The following is a 21,427-nucleotide window of genomic DNA, read 5'->3' as shown; positions in this document are numbered from 1 at the left end:
TGGTGACCGCATCTTTTGCTACTTAGGCACTGAATTTTGACATTCCCAAACTTTAGTATGTTCTTATCTGCATCTCTTCTAAACTTTGTAAAATCTATTTCTTTGCCCAAGCCTTCTAAGTGGATTTCTGTCTCTTGGGAATGCCAAGAGATAATAGCTACAGGGCAGCACTGCCAAATTTCTTACATTTTCCGCTAAAAGAGGGTGTATGTATTCATCCTGTCGATCAACCTGAGATTAGACACATGATTTTTGTGAAAGATCACTGTGTCACTCCAACCGATACATTTAGTCACTGTTGGTTTTTTCAACAGATGATGAAAGTAATCATTATCAGTTATTTTTCTTTTTGTTGAGTAGCAAAACATTATATAGTTTTTTTCACTTATCTTTCAGGACATATAAAAATGCTTCCTAGACATTGAAGTATATTTCGATGTGTAGTTGTTGTTTTAATGGTGGAAACACAGAAGCCAGGTTGGATGCACAAAGCCTCACAATCTAATCTGATAATGATCAGGTAACCTGTTTTAGAAATGTGATTTAAATGCTAAATACTTAGCTAGGACATAAGTGATAACTGCTGCTCTTTGCAGCTGTGCTGTGGGATCCTTTATTTCCACTTTGAGAGCAACAGGACCTCAGTTTAATATCCAATTTGGGGAAAAAAGGTATCGCCAACAGTGCAGCACTTCCTTAAAACTCCACTGGAGTGGCAGCCTATATTTTTGTGATCAGATCTGTGGAATAAGGTTTGAACCATCTGACCTGCAACAATCCTACCAACTGCGCCACAGCCATACAATCAATGTCCAAGGCATTATTGTGTTGAGTAGGTGGAATAAAGGTCAAATGAAGTTAAAAGCCAATGCAAAACTGGAGGATAGTGAAGAAGATTGTCAGAAAGGACAAGATTGGAAAGAAGAAGAAATAGGGATGAGACAGTTAAAGGAGACAAGCTAATAGGCCTCATATGCATGGGAAAGATGAGGTGAGCTTCCACAGAAATTTAACTATTTGAGCTAAGAATATTATTGAAATTCATCTGACTTCTTGGTTTTCTGAAATAAATCTGGATACAGGGGAAACGCCTTGTATGCTGACTGACTTATCCTAATTAGAAACCTACTGCTCTTTGGGCCTAATGTTGCCTAATACTGCTTGTAACATTGAAAAGGCCTAACACAACTCTTGACGCCTAACCATTATATTTATGCAGTACTAGAATCCAAAATGACCATCTTTGAACCACAATTTAGTGGGTTCTGTGGTGATGGAGTCCACTCTGTGATCTGCAGACTAGCATAGGAGAAGCAGGTGAATGGGTTGATTGGGTTTTGCTTCCTCCTCCTGCTGTTTGCACTTGGCCACCATGCAGTCAGGCATAAAGAATTCAACATGCTTAGTGCCTATCTGGATCTTACCTGCTACTTTATGCAGCCTTATGTCAAAGCCCCATATGTCATTGATGATAGTCAAATTTTTTTAAAGGAAACTTAGAACTTGAAGCATTTCCTCTGTTGTCCTGGAAATTGCTTACAGTGACAGAGTTCAAAATAGAGTGGTTGTTTCAAGAGTTTTGTGTCAGATATGCAGAAGATGTGGCCCACCTATCAAAACTGGTTGAAAATGATTAGAGCCTCCTTCCTTCTCATTGGATGGCTGTGGATATTGGCCTGGGAGAGGATACTGACATTGACTTGCCTGTCTACCCCTGTTGACTGGGAGGATTTTGCAGAGACAGTTTGATAGTGATTCAACAGTGCTGTAAGTTGCCTGTTTCTTTGACACAAACAGGAAAGTGGATCACTTTTACTTAATAGACCACGAGCTTGACGCATGGTTTGAAATTTTGGTCCACAAACACTTCTTCTATTGGCATATTGAAGGCTCTGGGAGATATCCTTGTTGATGTTACCCCTTTGACCAGCATCTCATCATAGATCATGCTTGCTGAGATATAATGATCTGTGAAGGACCATGGTCATTCAGATGTTTAGTGTAAGATGTTAAGTTTGTATGCTTTAATGAAGAAATTGAGAATGGTTTGAAACTTGGCCTCCAGCTGTGCACATAGGCAAGTATTGTCTGCATGCTGCATCTTGGTTCTAGATTGGAGACAAAAAAGTTTGAACAGTATGTTTCTTCCTCTGGATTAACCCCACTTGTTGGTGGTAAAGTTTTGTAGCAACAAAGATTGCGAAAAGGGTTGGTGCAATAACCCAGCCTTGCTTGACTCCAGACTCCAAAAAGTAATGTTGATGATGCTGCCTGTATTTTCTCATAGTGAAGATCGTGTTCATTCTGCCTTCTGATGGGTGAAATCGACATTGCACTTTTGCTTTCGCCACTCATAGGATTTGATTCTTGCAATGATACTTACTGCATTCACTAACAGGAAATCACCTTAGAAATGACTGAACATTACTGTACATTTGCTTTCTTCAAGAAAAACGAGATTACAGTGTTTGAGATCCCCTGATGAAGGAGAGGTCAATAATTAGTGCCAAAACTACTTTTCTGACATGTTTTTTATATTTGAGGGATTTTGTTTTGCTCCAGAAGGTATATTTTTTCAGCTGATGGATGACCTTTTCAGCGCTTTGTCAGAATTGGGTTAACACTGAGGTTGTGACAGAAAAATGCTCTCGATGACAAGAATGCACTTACGAAACACAGAATATTAGTTAAGGAGATCTTTAGTGTCCTTTGCAACTGGCACTGACTGCTTAACTATCCTTGATGAACCCCACCCCCACCAGCCTCTGACTCAGCAGGGTGGATAGTTAGCTGCTGGGGCACAGTCTTGACAGTGCTGAAGAATCCATGCATACTCTGGTTATTGTTGAGATGCTAAATATCCTACAATCATTCCACTCACCACCTGTTCTTCAAGCCTCAAATTATTTTGTTCTACTTTGGCCTTTAGATGCTTACAGTTTTGTCCCCTTGAGTTGTAGTCATTCCAGTCACCAATGCAATCCCTGCCATCTGCACCTTTCCAGAGGTTTGTGTAATTTCAAATTCTGAGGTTGCTCAAATTTAGAGTAGAGTCCCCCTTTGGCCTCCACTGTTGCTTCCAGCATTAGGGTAAATGACCTGATAACTTGAGACCCAAAGCCTAGAATGAGCAAAAAGGTCATGAAACATTTGTGTATCCCCACAGGCTGAGCTGCTGAAATGCTGGTTCATTCCTGGTTGCAAAACCAGGCCTATGATCAACAATCTTCATGGGACTGGCTTTGCAACCAGGAATGAACTAGCATATTTTGTCCTTTAATCTGGCTGTCTCCAGCCCATTGTATCTTGCGTGGACATGGACACTGTTGCCCAAGTATCTTGAATTTCCAGACTGTGATAGCAGAATGACCATCAAGTCTGTCACTTTTGGGATTGTCCATGAGGATCCTGATATCCCAGGTCCTGAACAATTTCAAATAGTGGAAGATGCCTAGGAGGGATTTCTTTTAACTGGGATGGTGGTTGCACACTAGCTATTACGTGGCCTTGATAGAGCAAGGTCATGGTCTGATGGCAATATGGTACAAGATGATTGGAGACCAGACCCTGCTGAATGGACTCAATGTACTCACAGATGCTTGCTCTGGCTCATACAAGCAGATACCCCTGTTCAAATGCATAAACATGGATGCAGAAAACATGGACAAACAAATATGGACACATGAACTGGCACTCTTGCTCATTTCCTCAACCCATCCTCTGCCTTATTCCCTTCCCTCTGACTCCCTCTATCATAGCTCCACTCAATACCTTCCCCATCATCAGGTAACATTGGACGAGCATCTGAGGATATGCCAAGGTTTTCTGAGGGAGTGGGGAGGCTGCAAGTATCAGATGGTGTGGATGCTGGGACTTGGTGGTGTTGAGGTCGAGTATTGGAGGATGATCAGCAATTGGGGAGAGACACTGCAGAGGGTAAATGGCAGCAGTTACATAGAGCACACTCACCCTGGGAGAGACTAAGTGCTGGAAGCTGGAATATGTGGGGAGAGCAGTGGTGGCTGGGGGGATAAGAGGGAGAGTGGAGGATTGCTCAGGGAAAGGAAGAAGGGGGGAGGGCAAATCATTATTACCGGTAACAATTGCTTTGATTGGCAGTTGTGATCGTGTAAATAATTACATTCATGTAAATTCTTTATGACCTCATGATGTCTCGATATACTTAACAGCTATACTGAAGTGCTTTTGGAGCAATTGTAGGAAACACGATGTCCAATTGTGAATAAAGCAAGATCACAAAAATAACAATGTAGTATGACTAGATAAACTATCTGTTGACATTATTTGAGAAATAAACAATGATGTGGAAGTTGGGGAACTTCCCTGTTCTTCAGAATAGTGATCGAGTTTTTTTTGGGCCCATCTAAGAAGACAAGCAGGGTCTTGATTTAACTTCTTAGCTAATCAAGTCTGATTGTAGCACTCCTTTAATACTGCAGTGCAAATGCTGGCAGAGATTATGTGCTCAAGTTTCTTGAATGGGTCTTGAATCCACTTGGAATCCTGCCACTGAAACAATTGAAATATAATGTACCTGTAGATTTTGATAAATAGCTAGTTAATGTCCATTATATTATGACTGTCAAGCAAATTTAGGCACAGCAACCTTAGTAAAAAATTGGTTGATTAGATACTATCAAGGAGGAGATAACAAGGAGAAAGGGAGTTTGAGAGGACATAAAGTTCAGTGGAGATGAGCTGAATGAGAAACATGTTTACCAGGGGGAGGTGTGAAAGGGAATAAAAGACACAAGCAGGGAAATAGCAGGCAAGCTATTGAGAAGAAGGAGGGAGGGATCTCTGGCAAGCCACTCTTTTGCTTTTAAGGGATTGGATATTAGGCTGAAGTTTAGGGAGGCACTTCCTTTCAAATCATTACATCCATAGTTCACTCATTAGTAAAGAGGGTTCAGGTATGTCCACTTCTGTGTCTGAATGTGAGGTTGGGAGTTAGTAGTGAGCAGGTAAAGAAGTATTGAAGCTCAAAGTGGAGGTGGAGAAGGGCAGGGAGGCTGTGCAGGTAATGAAATTCCTCAGTAAAGCAACTGAACTTGAGGTTGAGTTGGGAAATAGAGTCACTATGGAAGAGCATGTGGAAATCTCACTAGTTTACATTGATGACTGTTACAGCTGCAACTTTGTGTAAGAATGGGCTACAGTAGTAGATTTAATCCTAACTGCCATGGTGCCATTGACTGAGGGCTAACAGTTTCTTAAGATATCTTGTAGCACAACTTTGCACTGATTCGTGGGAGGCAATACAGTACCAGTGATGCAAATTAAGTTTCAAGTTTATTAACACAGTTAGCCCCCTATAGCACCACCTACTGGTTTAAATAATACTGCAGGAATACAGGGATATTAAAAGGAATTTCTCTTGGAAATAAAACCTGGCAAGGACTCTCCAAATACTTCATATAGGAATGCTGCAGTCCGTCCAGCAATATTATCTACATTATAGACTTTTCAGGTTTTTACATTAATTTTAGTAATTGCTACTCAACTTTTACTGACCAAAAATCCTGAATTGGAAAACCTAGTGCTTTTTTTGGCCAAAAAAGGCAGTGGCAGTGTATTCCTGCTCAGACGGCACAGATTAAAAATGTGAGACCCAAAATATAACAAGGAGTATAATTATGGGTCCAAGTTCTAGCGTACTACATTGTTTTGAATTGAGGAGTCATACATGTGCATTGTGATGTCAATTCTGTTTCTCTTTCCACAGAATCTGCCTCACCAGATGAGTGTTTTCAGTATTTTTCTGTTTTTATTTCAGATTTCCAGCTTTTTTGAATTTCGTGTGTTAATACCATTCTTGCAAGGTGTATAGAATGACTCAGACCCCATGAGCTGAGTAGTACTCTGCAACATAATTAAACCAGCAGATCAGGCAGCATCTGTGGAAAGGGAAACACAAGTGACATTTCAGATCAAAGATTGCTGAATGTTTTCTCCATTTTCTGTTTTTGATTTCAGACTTCCAGCATCTGCAGCTTTTTGACCTTTATAACTGCCACTTCAATTGTAATTTCCAGATTCTTGTTCTATCATTGCTTTTAAGTTGCGTAAATACTCAGTTTTGGGGTCTTTCCTCGGTTAATGAATTACTTTTGCAATATAGTCTGTTATAAAGTAGTTTATGTACTACAGGGTCCCATTAACAATAACAAGATAAATGTCAAACTAATGTATTTGAGTAATTTTGCTTGAAGATGTGTGAGCTGAGGAACCCATTGAGCCCCTCAATCCTGTTCCACCTCTCAATAAGATAATGTTGATCTATAACCTAACTGTCTTTTCTCCATTTTCTTAAATACCCTTTGTTAACAAAATTCTATCAGTTTCATGCTTTTAATTAACAATTAGCCTAGTATCAATCGCTGTTTTTGGAAGAGATTTGCAAATTACTGCCACCCTCTTCGTGTAGCAGGATTCTAAACATAGATTAAGACTGCCCACATAATGATGACATCTCTCTCAAGATATTCCCAGCAGGTGGAGTAAGAACTTCCTACAAACTTTGCAACAGCTTCTCTCCACAGCCAGGGCTGTCAAATATAAATTGGTGATCAGCCACTAGTGTGGTTACAGAGCACATAGTTAAATGTTAGTAGAGAACAACACCCTGTCTGCATGTGCATGAGACTTCTGATGCATACATATTAGCAAATATGTATGCAATTATCTGTCACTGTTCAGTAAGTAAGGAAGTAAAGCGCTCACATGCTTTTAGTTCCATCATTTTACCATTAATATACCCAAAGTACTTCTGCAGACATTGTACAAATGAGAATACTGAATCTGCCTATACAATGAAGATGTTATTACTCATTTACCAATCAGAAAATCAGTTGGGTACGAATGGGTTCCCAGTTGGCCATTTGTGATTCATGTTCAGCATCTGAAAAACTTTTCTGGAGCTTGCAATATGGCAGCTTCCTTCCCTGTTTTACTTTCCCAACATAAACTGCTGGACTAAGTTATGTCTAGAATGCCCCAGTTAATAAGGAGGAGCAAAATCCTCATATCAAAGTTGTGAATTAAATGGTGGTGTCGGCATTTTTTTGATATAATTTTGTCATTTAGTCTAACTGCAGCATATACCATCTTTCTGTTTTAATTAAAGCTTTAAAACGATGAAAAAAGAAACATTCCTCAATTCTTTTCTCATTGGCAATAAATCATTTTATACATTGCAGTTAAAAAGCTTCATCTGATGTTGCTTGAACTATTTAAAAAAAAATTAAAATAAAATTATTCCTTATTGTCAAATGGGAATGAATTATTTTCATTCTAAACAACCTGCACATTCAGTGTATTCAAGAAAGCCCCACAAAATTAATCAAAAACGTGACTAGCAGTTGCAGCTAAATTATTGACTTAATCAAGGACTTTGGGTAAAGTGTGGATTTTTACACCCATGTTAGCCAGACGTGTGAGCTTGAACCATCAAGTTGGTTGTATTTGTGAATAGTTTCAATTGCGTAGATTAGGAAAAATAATAAATAGCAGCAACATAAAAAAAGTTCAATAATATGACTTAATGAAGGCTATTGTTTACTAACAATGGAAAATTTAAAACAAGGAAGTAGACTTACCTGCACAATTTACCACTAGACTCATTGTTGATTTATCTCACAGGAGAACACTGTTTCAAGACACTGCATTCCAAGTGCATTTTAGTGCCTATCTCCACCACAATTCTGAAATTCTAAAAATTGCGGATGCTGGAAACCTGAAATAAAAACAGAAAATGCTGGAAATACTAGCAGGTCAGGGAACATCTGTGAAAAGCTTTTCGACCTAAAACATTCATTGTTTCTCTTTTCATAGATGCTTTTTGATCTGCTGATTTTTTTTCCCCCAGAACTTACTATTATTGCACCATGCTTTTAATTGCAGGCTGCATTAATGAAAGGACCGGAGGAGAAATAAAAACTCTCAGCATTGATCTATCAGAAATTTTATTGAACGCCTGTAGATTTGTGGTAATCTAAGTTTATTTACAAGACCTTGAAGTTTTTTTAATCCACTAATGGAGTTATTAGCCCTAACATGACAGTCCTCCACCTATGAGATATTTGTAACTATTCTCAACATCAACAGAGGCTATGCAGTTTTATTATGGAGAGATTTGTTGCAGTGTAATGTTGATCACATTGTTATTTTTTGATGATTTTTTAAAATTCTGTCAATGGTTCACTAATTATTAACATTGCCTTTTAACAATCTACTGCTTAAATCACAGTTCCTGATATGATAGTAGGACTAAAAGACAAACTACAAATTTCTATTCCCTCTTGACTGGTAACAGCTGGTCTCCCCTCGCCAATCCTTTTATCATTTTAATTCATTCTAACACATGATTCTATAATCTGTATTCCAGCAAAATAACTATGATCACAATTTAGTTGTGAGGACAAGTAGCAAGTTACCCAGTTATACTCTCTCTCTCTCTCTCTCTCTCTCTCTCTCTCTCTCTCTCTCTCTCTCTCTCTCTCTCTCTCTCTCTCTCGCTCTCTCTCTCTCTCTCTCTCTCTCTCTCTCTCTCTCGCTCTCTCTCTCTCTCTCTCATTTTGTAGCCTGAAACTGTTTCTCTTTCTATAGATGATGCCTGACCTGAGTTTTTCCAGAATTTTCTGTTTTATTTTAGATTTCTAGCACCTGCAGTTCCTTTTCATATTCAAGTTACCCAATCACCCCAATGTGACAGATGATCAGATGTGTTCAGTTAACAAACACATAATCATCACCGTGTAAGAATGCCTTGACTATACTGTTGCTAGTAAGAATATGATCAAACAAACTGATATTCAAAATGATCCTTGAACACTCAGCTCTGACAACCACACATTTAATCTTACTGATAAATAATTTTAACAAGATGTAACCTTCTGCTGCTTTTGTTGTTGTATCAAATTTATGGTAAGCTTTTGTTGAGGTGGTGAAATTAATGATTGTGTGGTTGAACTGTGCAGATATTTTTCAAAGTCTGGAGAAGTTAGGATTGCTTCTTAAAATTCTCTCATACCCTTCTTTGGCAATGCATTCATGCACAAACCAAGTAACCAATTATCTGACAATATATTTCAGAATACAATTTCTATCTATATTGTTGACATGAAGATTCATTTATATAAATTTAGGACAGAAATTGGTTCCTATTTACAAGATTTTTCAATTAACTATATTTTTGTCACAGTTTCAATACCTGTGCAATGCATTTTTGAAGAGACCCCTAAACATGCACCTAAAATATGATATCTTTTCAGACAAAATGCTTTCCCACTTTGTAAGTTGATTGAACTCAGCTGTAAATTCTAGAAATACTTCACTTTGTCTTCAAGATAACTGCTTATTGGGGAACCATGTAATCAAGGGAAGAGAGGGAAATTGAAGAATTAGCATCTGGATTGAATGTTTCCCTGTATTTTTTATGATTTTCTGCCTTTGTGTCAGGTTTTTAAATAAAGATATAAGTTTTATTCAATTAATGAGAGGAAAAATACCTCGCTGGAGCATATAAAATCTATTCTGAATTCATGGAAGTCAACTTGATGGGGGAATGCCTCAGCTGTGCAGATTAAACCAGTTTTGCTTTATGCAAGTTTCCACTGTTAACAGTCTACTATTCACCTGCAAAACAAATACTAAGCAGAAAAAAAAATTGGTAGCTCCCTTGATCTCTGAGGCCTGTGTGGTTCAATGTGTGCTAGGATCCTTAAGTAGATGCTAAACACACCCTCTCCTAAACCAGGTAGTCTGTTTCAAAATGTTAATTAGATTACATTTTAGGTGCAGGACCTAATTGTAATTTCCACATACAAATAAACCTGTAATGTTTTCTGCATGATAGGCAAGGGTTGCCAATCTTGGATTTCCCAGGACTGTCCAGGGACAAATGTTTTGGTAGTTGCTGCTACTAGACACAAAACTTCACCTTTAAGAATTCTTGATGTACCATCAGCCCCCTGCTCTGTGACATTATCAGCTTTTGCTGCAGTTGACCCTTTGCCTTGATGATGTCACAGATAGCTGGCCAAGCTCAGGGGTGACCATCAAAGGTACCAAGTAGGAAAAGAAAAAGATAAGAAAGGAAGAGATCCTATACAGAATTGAATGGTAACCAGGAGCTGGGGTTTGCAGCACAGAGGGGTAGAAAGCAATTGTGAACTGCTGCCAGAAAGAAGATTGGACTAACATCAGAAAATGGTGAAATTGGAAGTTGGGGAAAGAAGGATGGGGCGAGAAAGAAATGAAGTCTCAGAGAATTGGAAGCTTCGAAGGTAATGGAAGGATGAGATCTTGAGGAGACGGAGAGCCATCATAGGAGCTCTGAGGAGAAAAAGAATGAGTTCAAGGATGAAAATCTTTAAGTAAAGAATAGAAGAAAGAGGCTAGAAATTAGAGTCAATCAGTGACAACTCTCAGGCAATGGAGACTGGGATTGGATAACAGTAAAGAAGACATTGAAAGATGAAAACTGAGTGAATGGAGCTTAGATGGAAATAAAGTATTTTGGAAATAAGTATCAGGGTTGAGGAATTAGAGACTGGGGAATAGGAATTGTGCAGTTGAGGCTGGAAGAGGTAAACTGAATGCTGTCTGGGGATGAGAATTCAGAAGGAAAGGGAAACTGAGAATGAATGTCTGACAGCAGGGCTTTTGAGCAAAAAGGATGAGGAAGGTCAAATGGTTGGGCACCTGGAAGAGGGGATTCCGTGTATGGTTTGTTTGGGGGAAAATGGGAGGAGGAAGAAATCTGTGACTGGGGCTCATGGGGTAGGAATACAAAATTGAGGTGGATGGAAGGTCAAGGATTGGGCTTTGGGGGATGAAGAATGAGAGACTGGGAATGCAGTCAACAAATGGGGTGAAAGTGGATGGGAACTAGGGTTAGGATGAGTGCAATGGGGGAGCAGAAGGTGAACAAGATTTAAGATTTGGGGATTAAGGCAGACAGGATAATGGGGGGTTGGAAATAGCTTTAAGAAGGTTTTTGGGAAATAGGTGGCAGGGATTTGGAACTGAGGGGAAGAAGGTGGTAATGAAATGGGATGCAGTGAGTGCATTGTGCAGCATTTCCTGAAAGGGGGAAATGCAACGTGATGCCTTGAGAAAGGGGGAAACAACAACGTGGTGAGTAGGAGTGACATTAAGAGAACCAGAGTCTGTCAAGGGATGAGTAAACCTCGGGACATTTCCTTGGGGAAATGGTGAAACTTGTTTTTCCCAGTGGAGTGAGTGGAGAACCAGGGCCCAGAGACAAATAAACAAGAGAAAAGAGAGAAGTAAGATTTTTGCACTGATGACTGTTTGACCGGGGGACACTTCACCTCAAGTAACGTGAAGAGAAGTCTAGAGCAGCATTTGGAAAAGAACGGGCATTATGAACATTGTGAGAGAAAACAAGTAAAATAAAGAGTGCCAAGCTGTGGGGCCTCTTATGCTGTAATTTTTATCATTCTGTGAAACTCATCTATATTGGCTGTGTGCCCTAGAAGTTGTTTAGAAATGAGTTTCAGACAATGTGTCCTGTGAATAGTGACCAAACACTAAGCCCACTGCCCTTTGTGTAATCCCTTAGGTTGGTTCAGCTTGTTTCATAGAGATTGGCTCTAATGTATGAAAATCAAATACAGTTTGGTTTCTTGTACAGAGTAACAACCAAGTAGTGTAGGAAAGATGTGATTAAGCTCGAGAGGATGCAGAAAAGATTCGCAGGAATGTTGCCTGGACTGGAGGGAATGAGTTATAAGGAGCGATTGGATAGGCTGGAACTATTTTCCCTGGAGCACAGGAGGCTGAGGCGTGACCTTGTAGAGATTTATAAAATTTTGAGGGGCATAGATAGGGTAGATTGTCACAACCTATTTCCCAGGGGAGTCTAAAACTAGAGGGCATAGGTTTAAGGTGAGAGGGGAATGATTTAAAGAGCATCTGAGGGGCAATTTTTCACACAGATGGTGGTAGGTATGGGAAATGAGCTGCCAGAGCAGGTGGTAGAGGCAGGTACAATTACATTGAATAAAAGACATTTGGACAGGTACATGGATAGGAAAGGTTTAGAGGGATATGGGCGAAATGCAGGCAAATGGGATTAGTATAGATAGGAACCTTGGTCGGCATGGATGAGTTGGACCAAAAGGCCGGGTTCCATGCTTGTATAACTGAATTTATGAAAGATAACCTGCACATAAAATCTGAACCCAAGAAATAGGGAGAACGATGGGTTTACTGAAAGCAACAACCGAGGAACCAGCCTGCAAGTGTAGGTGTTCTAAATTCAATGAGTTCCTTCTATCTAGAGATAGAATCAAAACTGCTCCCATCACTAGTTAATCTGCTAATTTTGCTCCTGCCTTTGGTTCTTCTTTTCCTGGAACTCAGTTCCCTCTCTTATTCACCAGTGTCCTGGTTCTCCCATATCAGCTGCTGATATGAGCAAAGGCACTTAGCTATAGAGGAGGCAAATTTTATGTGATAAGTGCAAATGTCATGTGAATATATGAATTTTCTTCTTCAAGTGAATATATTATTTTTCTTCTCAGACTCATAGAATTGTACAGCAGAGAAACAGGACCTTCAGCCTAGTACGTACATGCCAACCTTTTCGCCCAACTACACTAAACCCATTTGTCCCTATTAGGACCATGTTCTTCTATGCTTCACCTATTTAAGTATCTGTCAAAATGCCTCCTAAGTGTACGTAGAGAACATAAAACATTACAGCATAGTACAGGCCCTTTGGCCCACAATGTTGTGCCGACATTTTATCCTGCTCTAAGATCTATCTAACCCTTCCCTCCCACACAGCCCTCCATTTCTCTATCATTCATGTGTCTATCTAAAAGTCTCTCAAATGTTCCTAATGTATCTGTCCCCACAACCTCTGCCAGCAGTGCATTCCATGCACCCACCACTCTGTGTAAAAAAAACTTACCCCTGACATCCCCCTTATATCTTCCTCCAATCACCTTAAAATTATGCCCCTTCGTGTTAGCTATTGTTGCCCTGGGAAAAAGTCTCTGACTGTCCAGTCAGAGTCCAGTGTAGTAGTTATATCTCTCTTTATAACTATCATTGCTCCAATCCAAGCAACTTCCTGGTGAACCTCCTGCGCATCCTCTCTAGTGCAACCACATCCTTCCAATAGTGTGGCGATTAGAACTGTTGGCCTAACTAAAATTGGTTTATTATTGTCACATGTACTGAGGTACAGTGAAAAACTTATCTTGCACACAGATCAATTCATTACAACAGTGCATTGAGGTAGTACAAGGTAAAACAATAACAGAGTGCAGAATATAATGTTACAGTATAGAGAAAGTGCAGTACAGGTAGACAGTAAGATGCAAGGTCACAACGAGGTAGATTGTGACAACGAGGTAGAGGTCACAACGATAAGAGCCCACCTTATCGTACAAGGGAACCATTCAATAGTCTTATAACAGCGGCATAGAAGCTATCATTGAGCCTGGTGGCACATGCTTTCAGGCTTTTGTATCTTCTGCCAGATGGGAGAGAGGAGAAGAGAGAATGTCTGGGGTGGGTGGGGTCTTTGATTATGCAGGCCGCTTTATTGAGGCAGCAAGAAGTATAGACAGAGTCCATAGAGGGGAGGCTGGTTTCCGTGATGTGCTGAGCTGTGTCCACAACTCTTAAGTAGTGTTTTGTAAAGTTGCAACATAAAGTTCTTTTTAGGCAATCCTTAGGGTTGAATATGATTTCCTTCCACATCAGTTCTATGTGTTCTGAGATGGTTGTTGAGGTAAACATGGGATTTATAGGCTCAGCCACCAGCATGGTGAAAGTGCATAATTGGGTGGATGGGTCGTATGGGAGATGGTGCACACCTTCTGCTGTTTTCACTCAGCTTCATCGTGCTTCCAGTAAAGACATTTAAGGTTCTAATACCATCCTTTTAATGCTCTTTCTCCATTTTGAGCAGATAAAAGCCAGGGATTCCCACTGGTTGCTGGGGATGTTGCACTATTCACAGAGCTTTTGAGAACATTCTGAATCACTTTCTCTGTACTCCCGATAGCGCTTCTCCAGATGACCATATGCTGATGTTGGCATTTCCTTCTGGGTTGGAATTACTAGGCAGTGAAAAGTCTAACTCTTAAGGGATGATTGCATGCTGCTCAGAGGAAAATAAATCTTTGACTTTTAAAAAAAATCTTTTATCAAAGCATCAGCAGTCATCAGTAAAAGCCCAGAGCAGGAGACAGGGGATATAGGTTCAAAGGGGGGAGTGGGCAGCAGCCTGCAGCATTGTTTACTATACAAAAGAATCTTGAGCTTACCTCAATGTATAGTTTCCCCAAGGCACATTCATACAAGCATAAAATGTATTTTTCCTTTAGCATCATCCATTGGTCTTATTAACAACTGTAGGTGAGGCCTCTGTCAAACTGCACAAAACACTCAAGGCTTGTGCAGATCAAGTCTTAGTCAATGACTATGTTGGGAGAGAGCTCATATATCAGGTGCTTTATAACATATTCAAGGAGCCTTAAGTTTACAAAAGGCTGATGGCTTACACTTGACTGATCTAAGCTTAGTATTGACTCCATTGTTTTTAATGCAATTTGTAGATACTGTCTCCATTAACTGAACCTTTCTGTTTCTATTTTCCACCCATAAAATAGCTGCAAAGAAGTCCACCTTCCTGCCCTCTGTAATTCCTCTCTGTAATTTTGCAGGCAGATCAGGCATTTCTACAAAAGTGGCTGTTTATTAAGTTACAAATGTGGCTGTTTATTAAGCTTCTAATTTAAATATTAGCCACTTCATTTACTTAGAAATACTGTATATATGCTGAATGGCAGGTAGCATCAATTATTAACACAACAGAATTGTGGAGGAATTTTAAAGAAGTTGTCTCATCTTTTAAAAATTTAATATTTCAGAAAGATACTTCTGTATCTGTGTCACTCATTTATTTCTGTTAATGTGAATATTTTTACATTAACAACAAGTTTTAAGACCATCACAAAAAAACTGGCTGGGGAGTTGGTGTATCTAACAATGGAAGCAATAGGAATTATTGGTGCTGCTGAAATAAGACAGTTGAGCTACCTTGGTTAATGTGATATAAATCTCAAATCCATTTCTTTGCTTTTACAACCTACTGCCTAATGGGTGCTATTGTATCTTGCAAAGGGATCCTCATTTGGACATCCTGGGGTTTCATGCTGCATCAAATTCCACATTTATTTCAGTTTTAAAAACAGACACTTTCCTTTTCAACCCAAATTGTAAGTTAGAAACTGGAGCCCAAATGTCTGCAAGGCCTAGTCCAGTTTCATTAATCAGTAAGTTGGTCGAGATAAATGCTGATCAAAAGATGTGTGTTTAAAGCTGTAATTGATATATGAAGTCCAGTTGGGAAGCAAATACTTTCTCCTTAGAATGGAATCCAGATATTACCTACTACATGGGAGGCACTTCTGTATATGCTTGGACTTTTTCCAATAGATTAGTGCAGTATAAAATGGAAAGAAACCAGATGACTCAATCAGTAGAATTAGGAATCACTTTGCTTATATTCAGATTGTAATAGAAAGTCTAGAAAACAATGTTTCATTCAAAAGTCTACCAAATCATTGGACTATGTTAGGAAAACATAAGCTAATTTTAATGAATTTACATTTAACCTTGTGTACCCAAAATCTTTATTATGTTCTATTTTTAAGGGCGTAATTTGCCCTGTTCCTACCTTCCTGCTCACCAGCCTTCACATTAGGGATTATCCTCAGCCACTGCAGCATATCTGCGCCACTATCTAGCATATCCCTGCCACCTCTCCCCCTCAGCATTACTAAGGAATCATTCTGTCTGCAACACTGGTCCACTCTTCAATTATCCTATCATATACCCCATCCCATGGCAAATAGAGGAGATGGAAACACTTACCTTTTTACGTCCTCTCTTCTCGCTGTACAACGCCCAGAACATTTCTTTGATGTGAAACAGCCATTTATTCGTACCACTTTCATTTTGGTGTGGCATATTTATTGGTCACAAAGCAGTCTCCTTAATATTTGTGAGTCCAAATGCAGATTGGTGTTTTGCTTTCCAGAACACCTCTAAGCATAACCTGTGTACTGGTGAAAGGTCAACAACTTGAAATATTAATTTTTTGTGCACAGATGTTGCCTGACCTGCTGAGTAATTTTCATAATTTTCTTATTTTATGGAAAACATTGCTATTCTTTTGCCTCTGGATCTTGGTTTTATATCAGTCTAAACGGGGGCATCCCTTTACTGTTGGCCAGTAACCTAGATCTGGTGTTGGTATTGCTTGGTAGAAGAGCTTGTGCATCTGAATTAGGATGTTGTTCATGAGAGCCCCACTGCATATCCTGGGCACATAATGTGTGACACTTCAGTGCAGCATGAAGGAGTGCTACTTTGCTGAAGGTGCCATGTTTTAGGAGATATTAAACCAGTATATTAACATAAAATATATAACATTCCATTGCTTTGTTATAGGAAAGAGCGGGGACCTCTTCCAGTATCCTGGCAAGCAGTCATTCTTTAGCAAAGATCACAGAATAGATTAACTGGTCATTTGACTTATTGCTGTGGGTAGCAAAAGAATTGTGACTACAATTCCAAAGTTACCATTGCTCTCACATACCATGGGATGTCCTGCAATGTGATAGTCCCTATGTAGCGTGAGTTCTTTAATCCAATGCATGTAGACTCAATCCCTTACTGCAAGATTTTCTCTAGCTTGGTGCCGGTTGGAGCCAACTTACCATTTTAGTTGAGAAGTTTTTCAACCATACCTGTTAAAGCTAGTGAAAGTGGCCCATTGACATTGCAAGGGATGTTTTGATGGTATGTAGATGCTTACTATGAAATGTTTTATTTTCAATCACTGACCTCTTTGGTTGGTCAGGAAATTCAACTTAACTTTAACTAAATGCAAGTGCTTCCATTGAATGACTATGTGCTACTTTCTGTGTTTCACAGGAGTACAAGCGCAAACTGGCCAAGGTGACTCAAGTGCGAAAGGAGCTCAAGTCCCATATCCAGAGCCTACCAGATCTGTCTCAGCTTCCCAATGTGACAGGTGGCTTGGCCCCATTGCCCTCTGCAGGGGATCTTTTTTCAACTGATTGATACAGATTCTTCTGCTTAAAGACGTTTAAAGAGCATCAAGGAAGGAGTGAGCAATTTTCAGAGCCCCCATATTTTTTCTTGTTTTAAAAGGTCAGAAAATTATTTTGCTGCGGTGATATTTTTGTATGTCTACAGGGTTGTGATGCTAGCAAAAATGTGAATAAAAATAAAGGTATTTAAAAAGAGATCTACTGTTTGATCACAGAGGAGACTGACCATTTACCTGTACACAATTTAAACCTATTTGTGACTGTTTATTTGATAAGTAAATGTAATTGATAAATCCAACAGTATTACAACATTTGAAAGGCTTCATTTTGATTTGGATCATAGGGACCACATTGATAGGCTGGTTAGCATGTAGATACCTTTAAAGCATTATAGCCAGGTTGTTATCAACTCATTTTATACAAAAAGAATCCATCATGTCAAGGAATACATGTTAAGCACCTATAAGGTTATATTTCTGAATGTCTACTCACATTATAGCCTTCACCCAACAACCTTTGTCCCTGCTCCATTACCAAAAAAAGAAAGTCTACATAATTATTGCTGGATTCCAGTAAGTGAAAGCTGAACTAGTGCAGGGGTTGTGCCACCCAAATGCAGAGCAACAAAGTAGACTTCTGTTAGGGACATATACAATGGATTGGATGCAATTTCTATATACCAAACTAATTTAACTTTTGACACTATGGGTCAGCTTGCGTCGCATGCTGCTTCCTAAATTTAGTTGGAATCGGTGGACTTTGCTTCTGTGCTATCTATTTACACCATAACTGATCTTTATTAAGTACATGAAGTAGAGTTTGGATTAACAATGCCAGTTTGCTGTAGGAAGCATTAATTTCCTCCTTCTCAATTATTTAGTTAAGAAAATGTAATGAAGTTGCTTTATTTGCATTTTTAATGTGATTACCATTTGTGAAAAATATTAAAAAGAGAACATGATTAGTGATATTTGAATGCAACATTATGAGTCCTGAAGTATAATTATTGTGAATGTGCGTACACTCTTATTTCTTAGCAGTTTGATTTTTCTATTTTGTTTACGTAAAGTGTAATGACACTGGGCCGGGATATAAATAACTTTTGGTGTAAATTAATTAGCTAGACTATTCAAGAATACCTGAGAGGTAAGGTTACAGTTCTGTTAGTCAGAGGGCAAACCCTTGTTGGATCTCACAGCCAGAATGTAGTTCCTCAAATTATACAATGACTGCCTTTAGATGGGATGAGGGTGAGTGCATAATATCTCACCTGCAAATGTATATTGATACTGAAATTCAAGCCTTTAAGAAACACTTCTGGACTAAAAGGTCACTCAATATGAGGCAAGTACTTTAATCTCGAAGTACCTCTCCATACTTAAATCGGGTCTTCAAATTACACTGTGGGATGGTAATAAACGAATGTTTAAAACGCTTGACTGGAATTTCCTGCTGCTTTTTGTTTTAGGTATTATCCCACTTAATTTAAATATATTAAAATGCATCTGGTTAAATAATGAAAAGAGTAAGTTCAGACAAACATCACAGTGTTTGTGTGCTTTTATCCCATAGTGTACTTTATTGCTCTCTTAAGCTTTCCCATTCAATTACTGTTAGATCTGTAAGATATTTGTATATATTCACTTTAGACCGTAGTTTTTCAAAATCTGGCAACTTTGTGTTACAAACATCTGTTCCAAGTCCTGTAAACATGATGCTTTGATCTTTTGTATGCTGAATTTCTTTTGCATCTCTCAAAATATAGGTATGTTGTGAATTGTAACTCTTCAGACTTTTCTAATGCGATCTATTTCTGATGGAAGCATAAACAAAGTGTGTGAGTGCACCTTTCAGTCAAGAAATGTGTGAGCGAAGAGAATCCTAGCAGCAAAGGAGACAAAAGCGCATAAAAGAATTGTTTTGGTAACAAAATCAGCTTCCAGAAACAATGTTGCTACAGTCCAAATGGCTTGTCCAGGGCAAGAAGGAGGAACCTAAGAGTGACCGATGGATAGGCTGGGCCACTTGCTTTCCGGTATATAGCCACTCACGTTTTATTAAGATTTATTTACTAGTGCATTTCCATGCATTTCAAACTGTTCTGCAATGTATATTATTTATAGAGTAGTAGAACTACAGATGATTTTATTTATAGTATTCTATGAATAAACTTTTAAAATAAAAGATTATCTTACATGGTAAACTCTGTAAATGTATGACTGATTTTAATGCAATACTTTGTTTATAGAGAAACACACATTTAAGGCTGTAGTCCAAAAACTTATATTTGGAAAGTTTCAGTTTCTCCTTGTACATGAATTGAAAAAGCTTCGTGTGAAAATATCATGCTTTTCAAGAGTAAATTTGAAGCAATTAATGGAGGCTTTGGGACAGGATTAGGGAGGATGGGGCAGTAGAGTTAGCTATGCCCCCTTTATCCAATTTAAACTGTATTGGGCATGTGCCAGATCTTGTGCCTTCTTCTCTCATCCTTTCCCCCTCCCAAAACCTAAATTCCCCCAAGGCTCTCTGTGCTGAATTTTTGAACACAGTATTCTCTCCAGCATCTCCATTATCATGAAATAAAACCAGAAAATGCTGAAAATACTCAACTGGTCAGGCAGAATCTGTGGAGAAAGAAATAAGTTTATATACAGGGCTTTCATCAAATGCACTTTCACTTGATGTGATGAAAGATCATCGACCTGAAACATTAACTCTGTTCCTCTTTCCACAGGTGTTGCCTGATCTCATTTCATGTTCTCCCTTATATGGGAGACCATTTCCTGCACTCTTTACCTTATTCCCAAGTAAACTATTTTTGCCTAGTTCCCACATGATCCTGATACCTTCTCATTTCCTGTTCCCTACTCTGACAAATCTGCTGTCATCACTGTTCTCAAAGAGTGGCTTCAACTTACTGTTCCTGCTCTTCTGCCCCAATGAAAATGTCCTTTTCTTCACCAGTGAAGTTGGCATTTCCACAAATCCATGTTTGAATCCCTCCAGTAGGTTTCCCTTCCATTCTTCTTCCCATGATCCTTCAACAACATCATCAGCAAAGTGGACCTCAACATTGATGCCACCACAATGGGCAGTAAATGATCGATGCAGTTAGTGGCAGAGTTAGAAATCTGAACCCCACACCACAATTTTTTACAGATTTGCACATCAGGGTGGTCAGGTGCTCTTGCATGGTATTGGGAGAGTATTTTGGCAAAGTTACAATGGGTTCTTCCTTTTTCTCCTTAGATGGTTGCTCAGGATCAAGGACGACTTACTTTCACTCCAGTTTTGAGGGTTCTGAGGTGCTTAATAATGCCAATGTGGGAGCTGCAAACTCATCCACAGATGGAGCAAGAGGTGGTTGATAGGGCGAGTGGATGGGTAATTTGTGAGGTGGTTCACACCCTCTATTACTTACATAGAGCCTCATGGTTCTCCACACTTCACAGTCTTAGGGTTCACAACAACATCCCAATGCTCTGTCGTCATTTTGAGTGGTCTTGGGCCAGAGGTTCCTAATCTCTCACCATTTAGATAATATGTGTTTTTTATATAGAATCATAGAACTGTATAGCACAGAAATCAGCCCTTTCAGCCAACCATCCTGCCTTTCTACACTAATCCCATTTGTCTGCATTAGGCCCATATCACTCTATACCTTTCCTTTCCAAGTACCTGTCCAAATGCCTTTTAAATGTTGTAATTGCTTCTGTCTCCACCACCTCCTGTGACAGCTGTTTCCAGGTAACCACCATCCTCTGTGTGAAAAACATAACCCTCACCTTAAACTTCTCCCCTCTTGCCTTCAACCTGTGCCCTCTAGTTCTAGACTGCGCCACCCTGGGAAAAAGACTCGGTGATTATCTACCCCTTCATAATTTTATAAACCTCTAAAAGGTCACCCCTTGGCCTCCTATGTTTCAGTGAGAATAAAACTAGCCTATCCAATATCTCCTCATAACAACAGACCACCATTCCAGGCAAGGTCCTGGTGAATCTCTTTTGTAATCTCACTGTTATTACCACATCCTTCCTGCAGTGTGGTGACCAGGACTGTACACAATACAAAGTGCAGTCTACCCATTTTTTTCTACAGCTGCAACATGACGTCCCAACTCTTATACTCAATGCCTCTGCCTATGAAGGCAAAAACATACCAAATGCCTTCCTCCCTACCCTACCTATCTCCATTGCCACTTTCAAGGAGCTATGGACTTGCATCCCAGGGTCTCTCTGTTCATCAATGCTCTTAAGCTCCCTGCCATTTAACTTAT

At 39.3% G+C, this 21,427-nt stretch overlaps 1 protein-coding gene across 3 annotated transcripts in view; it reads left to right on the top strand.

The window, feature by feature from the left end:
* LOC127570311 (regulation of nuclear pre-mRNA domain-containing protein 1B-like) overlaps positions 1-20,520 on the top strand; it is a 63,650-nt gene extending 43,130 nt beyond the window's left edge. The window contains exons 7-8 of one of the 3 annotated variants that reach the window (XR_007956331.1): positions 17,008-19,182; positions 20,400-20,520. Coding sequence is in view for 1 of the 3 variants with exons in the window: in XM_052015740.1 (XP_051871700.1) it covers positions 17,008-17,157 (150 nt within the window). In the remaining 2 variants the exon portion in view is untranslated. Of the gene's footprint in view, positions 1-17,007; positions 19,317-20,399 lie in introns of those variants that run through there. The other 2 variants (XR_007956332.1, XM_052015740.1) reach the window with 2 other exon arrangements.
* Positions 20,521-21,427: the final 907 nt, after the last annotated feature.

The sequence above is a fragment of the Pristis pectinata genome, chromosome 5, assembly GCF_009764475.1.
Source record: "Pristis pectinata isolate sPriPec2 chromosome 5, sPriPec2.1.pri, whole genome shotgun sequence".
Classification (NCBI taxonomy): Eukaryota; Metazoa; Chordata; class Chondrichthyes; order Rhinopristiformes; family Pristidae; genus Pristis; species Pristis pectinata.
Note: the sequence above shows the minus strand (reverse complement) of the source record. Positions and strands in the feature narration are given on the sequence as shown.